Raw genomic sequence first — 11,585 nt, forward strand, 5'->3', positions numbered from 1 at the left:
GTAGTATCTGTCCGAGATAGTCATAACTTGTTTCCAAAAAGGATTCTTTTCTCTGTTTAGTCTCTAGTGCTTTTCAATAGGACTGTAATTTGAGCCCTATATATAATATTAAATTTTCTAGGAGCCACATAAAAAGAAACAGGTGAAGTTAATTTTAGTATTTAACATACTGAAGTATCATCTGAACATCTAATCAATACTGTTAAATTTTTGCTGAAATGTTTTTGTTTTGTTTGAAAGGAGGGGTTACTGAGTCTTTGAAATCTGGTGTGTATTTTTCATTTAGAGCATATGTCAATTTGGAATAGCCACATTTCCAGTGCTCAGTGGCCATATGTGGCTAGTGACTACCATATTGTCAACACAGTTCTAGACCTTCAAACGGTTTTGTTTCTGCTTATTTTTATTTCAGTCTTTCATGGTTATCACTTAAAATGAAAGAATTGGGAATTGAAATCTCTTTGGAAGGTTTTGAATACATGCAGGCTTTAAAAATTTTGAGTTTTACTGTGATCTTGGAGGGCTCTTTGGGAAACACCTGTTGTCTATATCTCTAGGTCTCTGCTCTTTGGCTTGGCTGATACCCCAGAGAATGGTCTTTCCCTGCCTCTAGGTGTGGTGCCAGAACTCTCTGAGCCACATTGGGTAAGAAGGCTCCAGGATCTCTGCCATAGCATGCAGACAGTCACTAAATTCCTATTCTTAGATAGTTGCCCACCTAGAGGTCCTCTCTTTTATACTGCCCAGAGAAGAAATCCCCACACTCCTGGGAAAGAGGTTGTTCAGAAGCATGGAGTGGAGACAAGGATCTGGAGATCTAATGCTTCTTAAATAGCCCACCCTCCGCCAGGATCAGAGTACTAGTGCTGACAGTCTCTGGGTCGCTTATAAATTGCATTGGTTCTCATTTTGGAATTTTAGCTTTCTCAGGACTGCTAACCCATTACTTATTTATCTGCTCTTCAATGGTGAAATGTAGTTTTTATCTCCTTTCCCATTCTCCTAGTCTTGTGGGCTTAACTGTGTTTCAGTTGGGGTTGCCAGAGGGAAAGAAACTAGGTACAAATGTTGGATCTGCCATGTTAGCCCAGGAAACTTGATTTCTTTACAGGATTTTCACCTTTTGCAGAATTCTCAGCTGAGAAATGGAGACAGAGTACCTCTGAATGACTGTTAATCTCACAATGAATCATTCTGTCTCTTCTAGCCAGTCAGGGAGAGGAAATAAATGGGGTCCAATACTATTCCATCTCAAGAATACTGTGGGGAGCCATGCTCAGTTCTTATAGTATTAGAGAGTAGCCTTCATTTTACTCATATATGGGAAGTCTGAAGCCTCAAGAGGTTAAGTGAGCTCCTTCAGATCTCAGAATAATAGAGGTAGAAATTAATCTCAAGGCTTCCCCTCTCTGGGACCAGCAGGGGAAACTGGAGAAGTGGGTGCCTACCTCGCCATAGATCATAGATAGTGTAGGACACCAGCTAGCCAGAGATAGGCTCTTTCCATCACTGAGCAGTGGAAATATTGAAATCACTTATGCCAGTAGAGAGATCAAGTCGGCATGCCCCTTGATAGTTTGAGAGAGGAACTTTTTCTTTAACCTATTTATGGCAATTCAAGTTGTACTTAAAAATTAGATGAATAAAACGTTGACAGAGTCTTCTTATAAGCCATGTTGTCTTATGCTAATCTTCAGTCTGGCCAAAGTAAAACAAAAGGAACCAATAGCATTTTGTGTTCTCTGTCTACCCTATACCAATAAAATTCAGAATATGAGCTTTTTCTAATTAATATGACTGGGCTTGTTTTAATAAAACAGTTGAAGGTCATGCTAACTTTGGGGCAGTCGTGAATGTAGTTAGTATAGGATATATAGCAGAGTTTTAGAATCCCTCATGCAGCTTTTGGTTTTAGAAAGTTTTACTGATTATCAATTAATTCATTTTTAATATAGATACAATTTTTGGTGATGATGTCAGACTCACTTTATAGATAACATCAATAACAAACATATGTATATTTCTAAATGTGGATTGACCTTAAGTTCCTTAGAAGGGACATGCTAAATCCATCAGTAGATATTCAGTAAATTGGAAAAAATGGACAGACTGATATTCCTAATGTGATTTTATATTTCTTTAGCTCCCAGAACCATTCATTTTATTCCGACTGTACAAGGAATTTATAGACCTTGCAAAAGAGATCCAACATGTAAATGAAGAACATGAATCAAAAAAGGATAACCCCGAGGACAAAAAATGGCCGAGTACATGTATAGAAATAAACAGAATTCTTCTAAAAAGCAAAGACCTTCTAAGACAACTGCCAGTGTCAAATTTTAACAGTCTTCATTACCTCATAGTTCATCTTAAGCGGTAAGAGTTTTGTATAAGGCAAGCATTCAGTAGTGGGTGGATAATTGATCATTTTTTTTTAATTGTGGCAAAACACACGTAAATTTACCATCTTGCAGCTCAGATGCCTCCTATGTGCTGTGCTCTAGCTGGGGAAATAAGGATGCAGATGTAAGATTTCTGTCATCTGTTGTGCAGGTCAGCTTGAGGGCAGACCTGCAGGCAAGTGCAGCGCAGTACCATTCCTGTTCAACGTGCAGAGGACGAGGAGGGGATACACAGGGGTCGTGAATCAGAGAAGGTAGCCCTGAGCCAGACTTGAAGAACCGGGTGGTGGTTTGGTGACAAAGAATGTGCAAAAGAGCATTCCAGGTAGAGGGTAACAGACACAGGGACACGAGATAATTTTGCTTTGGGGAAGCATAGGTAATTTGGTTAGGCTGGGCCATAGCAAGCAGTAGCTTGAAGTGAGCTAGGCAGAGGCCTGATGAAGAAAGTCATACATACCTGCCAGATGAGCTGACTGCCTTCCTTCTGTACCCACTAAAGAATTTTGAGCCAGGAATTTAGCATGTTTAGATTTGTTTGCTAGATCTTTCTGGCAGCAGTATGGAGAATGGGTTGGAGGGGGGATCGTTTACTGCAATTTAGAGCTTCTTGGGTAGTCATAGAAATGCAAGGTGTGGAGAGCTTGAAGTAGGGCCAGAACATTGGGAGTGGCAGTCGAGCAGAAAACTCTTTAGGAGACAGAATCAGCTTGGCTTGAAGACCAGCTGTGGCAATGAGAAAGCAATCGACGTTAATGTTTAAGTTTCCAGCATAAGGACTCGGGAGGATGCGCTATATACTAAGATAGGAGCGGCTCTTCGTTTTTGTTTTTGCTTTTCTGCTGGTAAAACTTTAGTAGTTCCTCTACTTGCTAAAATTTTATCCTAATACTGTGAAAATTGTGAAACCCAATTAGGATAAAATTTTATCCTAATACTGTGAAACCCAATTCAGTGTGTGGTCAGTATCTAATCAAATAAATATATCCTTTTTCTGGACTTCTTCAGCCCATTTTTTCCTCCACCCATCCTGACCCATAGTAAACCACCAGCAAGGAAATCTAATAGGCAAATCTAATACAACTTTGTGTATTCTACTTCACAGAGTCGTAAATCATGCGGAAGAAAACAAAATGAACTCCAAAAACTTGGGGGTGATATTTGGACCAAGTCTCATTAGGCCAAGGCCCACAACTGCTCCTGTCACCATCTCCTCTCTTGCCGAATACTCAAACCAAGCACGGCTGGTAGAGTTCCTCATCACTTACTCACAGAGGATCTTCGATGGATCCCTGCAGCCACAAGAGGTAGTCATGTGCAGTACAGGTGGTGTTGCCCCTCATGGGGATCAAGGCTGCCTTCCAAAGCCTCTATTATCACCAGAAGAAAGAGACCCAGAACATTCTACGAAGTCACTGTTTTTCTCTTCAAAGGAAGTGAGTTTTGACCTTTATGGAATTGTGGTAGAACTTTGTAATGTTTATTAGTTATAAATAAGATTAAAGTTAAAAATAAACTTTGAGTTGTATTGAGGTGTGTTTTACTTCTTCAAATTAAAAAATTCTCCTCTATCAACAGGATATGCATACTGTGGATAGTGAAACCAAAATTTTTGAGCCAGCTACATCATTTGAGGAATCAGAACGAAAGCAAAATGCATTAGAAAAATGTGATATGTGTCTCATTGGTGAGTGGCCATGTAAAATACATGTTTGCTGACTTCAAACTGTGCCGACAAACCTTGTCTAATAGCTGCAGTGAGTGAAGTTGAGAGAAATCAGAGAAAGAAGCTTCATTAGTAAATGCATCTTTACTGGTCATTAAAAAGTTGCTGTTTACTATACCTTACATTTAAATGAATGTGATCCTTTACAATGATCTTTCTTATACAAAGACCTCTTGGAGTTCATAAGTATTTTTGTTCTCTCTTTCCGAAAAAAATTCTTTTTCATTTTTGCCATCAATTAAAAGTCAAGGCAGAAATGTGTTGAGCAGCATGAACTCTGTTACTATGAATCATTGTATTGACCTAACTGCTCATAACAAGTCAACTAGACTCCTAAAATTTAAAAAATTTAGACTCCTAAAACTCCTAGCATTTTTTTTCAAATGCTTTTACCTGTCACCTTGCACACATGAAGCACAAATATATATTTTATTCACTGTATGATCATTTTAGTTGCAGTGATTAGTAGCTGTCATGCTGGTGAAAAGGCTTCCATTTGTTACCATAATGCTATATGTCATTAGAACTAAATTCCAGTTTTTAAAAATGTAGAGATATATGTTAAATTCGGTGTGTAGTCCTATGTCAGTGATCATATCCTGACAGGGTCTAAAAAGTAAGGGAGCTAACAGTCAATGAAGCATCTGCCTGCTCCGGGCTAAGCACTCTGCTTATTGTTTGATTCCATTTATCCGATTTGATCTTTATAACAGTTCTGTGCTGTAAAGTCTGTAGTATCAACCCCATTCGACTCATAGCTGAATACTCTGAGAGAAGTTAAATAATGTCAGCGGTCATGCTGCTGTAAATTGTTCAGTCAGTATTTGAACTGGTATTTGTGCTTATTTTACTATCTCATGATCGAGGGCTCCCAATTAGGAAGAGTAATTACAATAAATGTCATTTTTTGAGAGCCTTTTATAGACCAGATCATCGTGAGCACTTTTCAGGATTAGGTCATTTAGGCCACACATCATCATAGATACACAGTCATGATCTTTTCTGACAGATGCGGACACTTAGGGCCGGTGACATTGCCTTGCCCAGTGCAGAAGTGGTAGAACTGAGCTCAACCCAGCAGCTGGGCCTCAGAGTCTGCACTCTTACCCATTACGCTCTAACTTTGTCCCGCAGAACTTTAAGAATGTACTTCGACTCAGGTCATGATCCCAGGGTCCTGAGATCAAGTCCCGCATTGGGCTCCCTGCTCCACAGGGAGTCTGCCTCACCCCTGCCCCTCATTCTCTTAATCTCAATCTCTCTCAAATAATAAATAAATAAAATCTTTTTTAAAAATGTCAAAGAAAAAAAATGTACTTTGGTTGGTGGCTGTGGTCGGTTCAGCAGTCAGTTCCTACAGGGTGGTCCATAGATGCGGGGAAGGACCTGGGAAGGCAGACCAAGAGCGCAGTGCCCTGGAAGCCCCGGGGAGAGAGGTCAGCAGTGTCAGGTAAGGAAGAAGGTCAGATGACATGAAGACTGACGGGTGATTCTGATGGCCTCCCGTCGGCAAACCTCTGCCCCAGAGATGTGGGAGAAGGACCTGGCCGCGGGGAAAAGGATTGCGCAGTGTGCTCAGGGCAGCTGAAGTTCAAAGCCAGAATGGTGTCGAGGCACAGATTTGTCTGATACTTTCCAGCAGGAAAGGACAGCATGAGCAGAAGGCTGGAGTTCTCCAGGAGTCGGCATTTTTTAGTGGAGATGCTGCAAAAAGGGACCAGGTTGGAAGGAGCTGAGGGTTCTCGTTTGAGAAAGCATGGACCGTGGGTCCAGACTGGATAGGAAAGAGAAGAAAGTAAGCCTGGGAGAAAACAGTCAATGGGGAGAATGGTGTTTTTGACTTAAAACTGAACTCTTCAAGCTGACCTGGACGGGATGAATTGTAGCGCATTTATGAGTTGATCAGATAAGAAGGCATCTGAGGCATTTAATGGGATATATTCTCACTGTGGGTTGAATGTAACTGAAAATAGATTGGGTTGGCAAGAACCTTCGAATTCAGGACACACCTGCGTTTGGTTGGTGCGTAAATTGGTGTAGCTTTTCTGGGTTAATTTACCAATACCTACTGAAATTGTGATACTCCTTTCACCTCACAAATACTTGTTTACAGGAAGCACATTAAAAAAAAAGTTACTTCAGCAATTTTTTTTTTTACTAACCTGCAGTGGATTTTGTAGCTGTTTATTATATTGATTCAAATAAATATAAAATTCTAACATTTTTGTTTCAAGTACACCTTTAATACTTTATGAGTATTTAACTTCTCTGCATAGATAACTGAGGATAACTTGGAAAAATATATAAGACTCTTGTTAACCATATGTCATGAGGTTTGATTTTTAAATAAATCTTTTCCTTTTTTAGACAACAAAGTGGGTTTGCTTGTAGACCAAGAACTTGAATCAGCATCACAAAAGATGGAAGATGTGTTTAAAACTTCCAAGCTACTTGTTCTGAAATCAGATAGGGAAACAAACAGTGTTGAAAGGCATGCTCCAAGGACCAAGGTTAGACCTGCAAGTCTGCCTGTAGATAGACTACTACTTCTTGCAAGCCCTCCTGATGAGAGAAATGTCAGAAATATGGGAAATGTAAATTCAGACAAGTTTTGCAAGAATCCTACCTTTGAAGGAGGTAATAGGAAAGATACTCCTACTATTGTCTGTTCCAAATTGGATGGCTTTAACCAGCAAACTCTACAAAAAACTCGGGAGAAACAGTATGAACAAAATGGCCTCAGTACAAAGACTGCCTTGACTGTGCCCAACGCACTCCAGGAAAGAGGGGGAACTGCGAGCATCAGGATGGGCGGGGACCAGCCAGGCAGTGCCCCCCAGCCCAGTAAGCCGTACACAGAACCAGTCAGGTCTGCGAGACAGGTGTCGGAGAGACGGTCGTCCGACTCCTGCCCTCCCACTGCAGTCAGAGCACCCAGAACGCTGCAGCCCCAGCACTGGACGACGTTTTACAAACCCCGTGCTCCCGCTGGCGGTGTGCGAGGGGATGAGGAGAAGCCCACCGCACCCTCCCCAGCACTGCCTCCAGGCACAGCCCCCGCCCCTCAGGGCCCCGTGCTAAAAACAGCTCCCGCCTCGGACCAGGCGCCCGCTGCCTCCACGCAGCCCGCCAGCAAGCCGAGAGCAAACTCTGAGGAGCGGGACTTGCCCGAAGTGCCTCCTGCGTGTCAGAGACCAAGGCTAAAACGAATGCAACAGTTTGAAGACCTTGAAGATGAAATCCCGCAGTTTGTGTAGGGTTGTCAGAATTCAGCTTTTCTTTGTTGTTGTTTCGTTTTGTGGTATTGTGTTTGTTTTGTGAAAGAAGCTTCTGACAGGGCCCCTTCTGTGTAGTATTGCCACATCATGGGTTTTGCTTTTTGTCCTTGTGTCATGTTATACTGTGTTGGTCATATTGAATGGTAGCCTGTTTTGATAGGGCCCCATCTGTGCCTCACTGGAATTCTCTCTATTTTTAAAGTTGTGAATAAATAGGTGGACTTATGGGTTTTTTAAAGTTTAGTTGATTTTTCCCATAAAATGGTCCATTTAAATGCATCCCTAATATATGATATAGTTCTCAGCTAATAGGTGCAATTGGGGAAAATCCGCTTTATTTTTTGAAGTGAAGCTGCAGTGCTTATTTATAAAAGGATTATTTCCAAATGCAAGTGCCTGAAAGATCTTTGTCTGGTATGATTGTTTTGTTCACATGATTTTATAGTGCGTCTTTGACCACTTATATGGTATGTATGTAACCTTTTATTTTTCAATTGGCAATTCACCTTTTAATATTTACACAATGGCCAAAAGGCTTGCAAATCTCTATTTAATTTCATTTTGATTAATGGCCAGATTTTCCATGTGGTAGTCAGTTGAATTGTACAAAGAAAGTGCACTTAAACTTGTTTCTAAATTGCATAGTTCAGTTATGTCTTATTTGGCTTTAGATGGTTTTAACACATTGAATATTTTTTCACCTCTTGGCTTTATTCTACATAAACTTTTGTTGTTCAACAGTTCTGAAAGTTTTGGTATTTTATATAATGGTCCAAAAATGTTTTAAAATTCAGTGCATTTCTCTTCATGTTGTCTGGGTTGTTTTGTGTGTGTGTTTTTTTTTAACCACTCTTTTGGTATGAAATGTTTTCACTTTTAAGTAATTTTATATACTTTTTCTACCTGAATTTTTAACCATTGACAATGTATGTTTCATCCAAATCATGCAGAGATTTATTTAAGTTGATTCTAAGAATATAGTTTGATAAGCCTCATTGTTTGGAATTTGAGAAAAGGTATAGATGACTGGATGGATATATTTCATTTATAAAATTCCCAGTTTTTAGAACTATTGCAGTTCTGTGATTTTCTGGGTTTCATCATTTTGCCTAAAATAAGATATAAAAGGGACAAAAAATTAAAATAGCCTCTTTTTCTATGTGTGAATTCTATTTGTAGCATAAGCTTTTATAGGAACATGTTATCCTTGATAAAAAATACATATTTTATATATATATATTAAATATATATATATATTAAGTATATATATATTAACCTGTTAAATTATTTCAAGTTCTCGTGGCTTCTCTGAAGTTGTTGCCTCTTAGGGTGTGAGACTTTGAGATTTAGTAACCATTGGCTTCGTGGTCAACACTTGGGCTCATACATCCCTTGACTGTAACATAGAATGCATGTTGTGGGAAGTTGTTATGTAGCTCTATATGACATTATGGACTAGGGAGAAATGAGTAACTCCTTTGTGCTAGAGTCTTGTTTTTAGTCCTTACTGTACAAAATATAAAAGAATTGTATTGCTACGAAAACCTAAAAAGAAAATAAGAGCCAACATATATTAAGTCCTCTCTTTGTGCCATGAACTCTGCAAAATTCCTACAGAAATGATTTCAAGTTCACAGCAGCCTATAATACATAGGTAAGTATTTTACTATTCCTGTGTTACAGATAAGGAAACCAAGGCTTAGTTATGTTGTGCTTTGGTTCCACAGGTGTAACAGTTGGAGTCAAGTCTCAAACACAGGGCCGTCAGATTCTTGATGGTTAGTACTCTTAATGACTGTGTTATTACTAAGTAATATCAGGTAATATTTAACAATAGAAAATGCACCTGTAAAATTTTCTTTATTGTGGCAAAATATGTATAACATAAAATTTACCATTTTAGCCATTTTTAAGTGTACAGTAGCATTAAGTACATTCGCATTGTTCTGCGACCATGACCACTGTCCCATCTCTAGAACTTTCTCATCATCCCATACTGAAACTTTGAAAATGTACTTTTAAACTCCTTCAGTTTTCTTTTAATGTATTGAGACAACCGAGTCAAAGAATCCATCCTATAATCAGCTGGCCTCACTGTTAAACCTCACAAGTGAGAATTCCACTTGGTCCTTTCTGTCTTTAGGGCTCTCTGGCATCTCATCCAGCTTAATCCATCAGTCTCTAGGTGCTTTCTCGCTTCCTGGGACATTGAGCAAGTGCCTCCTGAGCAGATGCTGCTATTTCTAGAGTACCCAGGGTGTATACTGCTCCCTGTTCCACTTAGGGACGTGGTAGCAGTTCTTCACAGGAGGTCGTTTTATGACACACGGAAAGAATGAGAGTCAAGGGAAAGGGCAATAGTGGGAGCCCTTTTAGAGCTGCCCGACCACCAGAAAGATTTGTGGAAAGCATCTTGTTCAAGTTTGCAAGAAGTCATCTGTGAAGGGTTGATCATGACTTTCTTTGATAGGCTTGTTTTACATGCTGAGAACTTAATTAGCATCTATGAATACTTAAAATTACTTTTAGTGCACTTCAGGCAATGTATTTCTTTTGACACAGAGATGAAGAAGAGATGATCCCTGTGAAGGACTTGTCCAGAGATTTCAGAAGCCAGTGAAGTCATACCTCCCTTCCTTGGGTGATTTAATTTAAAGATGGTACTATAGCTACACCATTCCCAGCTAATCTTGTATTACTTACAGTATTCGTACAACTATAAAAATCTCTTTAAATGGCAACCATGTATATTTTTATGGCAAGTTATCAGTGTAATTCTCTGGGGTTTTCTTTCCTAGAGGCAGGAAATTGTTTTGATTTGCTGATATGATTATATCCATAGACAATTCAGTAATATCTGGAGTTTAGCAAAGTTGCTACATTCACAATATGCAAAAGTCAGTTGTCTTCCTATATATCATAAATTAATAAGAAATAAAAGTTTTTAGAAAGATCTCAATGTAAATTTGAAATACCTGAGAATAAATCTAACAAAATATATACAAGATCTTCATGGAGACATTTTAGACTATATCAAGAAGCATTTAAGGAGATCTTGGAAAAAATGGAGTGCTCTATGCTGTGCATGGATGGGAAGCCTCAGTATTGTAAAGATGTTTATTTACCTTCCATTTATTTATCGACTCAGTGTAGTCTCATCCAATATTGAACCAATTTTGAACCATTTGAAAGTAAGTTGCAGACATGATTCCCCGTTACCCCTAAATACTTTAATGATGTTTCCTTAAAACAACCACTCTGACATGGCCACAGGAGGACAATCAAAATCAGGAGGTTAACACTGATATAGAACATCTGATCTGCAGACAGCATTCAAATTTGCTGATTGCTCCAATACTGTTCTTCTCTGCTCCAGCATCCCTCCCTATGCAAGATCAGGTGGTGCATTTAGTTGTCCTGTCTCTTGTCTCCTTTGATCTGGAACCGTTTTTCAGTCTTTTCTTTCATGACCTTGATTTTTTGAAGAGTATAGGCCAGGTACTTTGTAGCATGTCCCTCAGGGTTCATCTAATGATTAGATAAAACAATTAGGGTTCCTCCTGATTAGATTCAGGATTTTTGTCAGAAATGATGTATTCTTCTCACTATATCATACCAGAGGTACACAATGTCAAATTGTCCCATTCTTGGTGATGTTAGCTTTGATCACTTGGTTAGGATAGTATCTATCAGTTTTCTCTATTTTAAAATTTGTAAAAAGAATTTGGCGAGGACAGTCTTTGAGGCTCTGTAAATGTCCTGTTTCTCATCAAATTGTCACCAGTTTGAGTCTATTAACACCTGTTACCTGAATCAATTATCACTATTCTGGTTGCCGAATGGTGAGTTCATCATTGCTAATGCTTTGATTGATATTCTGTGAGGAAGAGCAGTCCCTTTCCATTCATTGTCTATTCATTTATATCAGTGTGGACTCGTGGATTCCCACTTTATTCAGTAAGTTCCAATATATGACCGCCATGTAGTTTGATTCTGAACTTTTCCCACATACGGTCTATGGGAGTATATTCCAGCTTGTTTCTATGTCCCTTTGATTTTTTGAGCTCTTCCTTATTTTTTTGGCACATCAGGGTATCTGAAGTTTATCTTGTACTTTTCCCAAGGAACCTTGGTTCCTTTAAATGGAAAATAGTATATGGAAACCAACACCAGAGAAGT

At 39.2% G+C, this 11,585-nt stretch overlaps 1 protein-coding gene across 2 annotated transcripts in view; it reads left to right on the forward strand.

Annotated features, from left to right (window-relative positions):
- Positions 1 to 7,385, forward strand: part of ARHGAP29 (Rho GTPase activating protein 29) — a 55,570-nt gene extending 48,185 nt beyond the window's left edge. For both annotated transcript variants that reach the window (XM_028087642.1, XM_028087643.1), the window contains exons 19-22: positions 2,144 to 2,376; positions 3,508 to 3,838; positions 3,981 to 4,089; positions 6,496 to 7,385. In XM_028087642.1, the coding sequence (XP_027943443.1) occupies positions 2,144 to 2,376; positions 3,508 to 3,838; positions 3,981 to 4,089; positions 6,496 to 7,385 (1,563 nt within the window). The remainder of the gene's footprint in view (positions 1 to 2,143; positions 2,377 to 3,507; positions 3,839 to 3,980; positions 4,090 to 6,495) is intronic.
- The last annotated feature ends 4,200 nt before the right edge of the window (positions 7,386 to 11,585 follow it).

This window comes from Eumetopias jubatus, unplaced genomic scaffold (assembly GCF_037043125.1).
Source record: "Eumetopias jubatus isolate StellerSeaLion01/CBP00866 unplaced genomic scaffold, mEumJub1_p1.0 scaffold_4, whole genome shotgun sequence".
Lineage (NCBI taxonomy): Eukaryota > Metazoa > Chordata > Mammalia > Carnivora > Otariidae > Eumetopias > Eumetopias jubatus.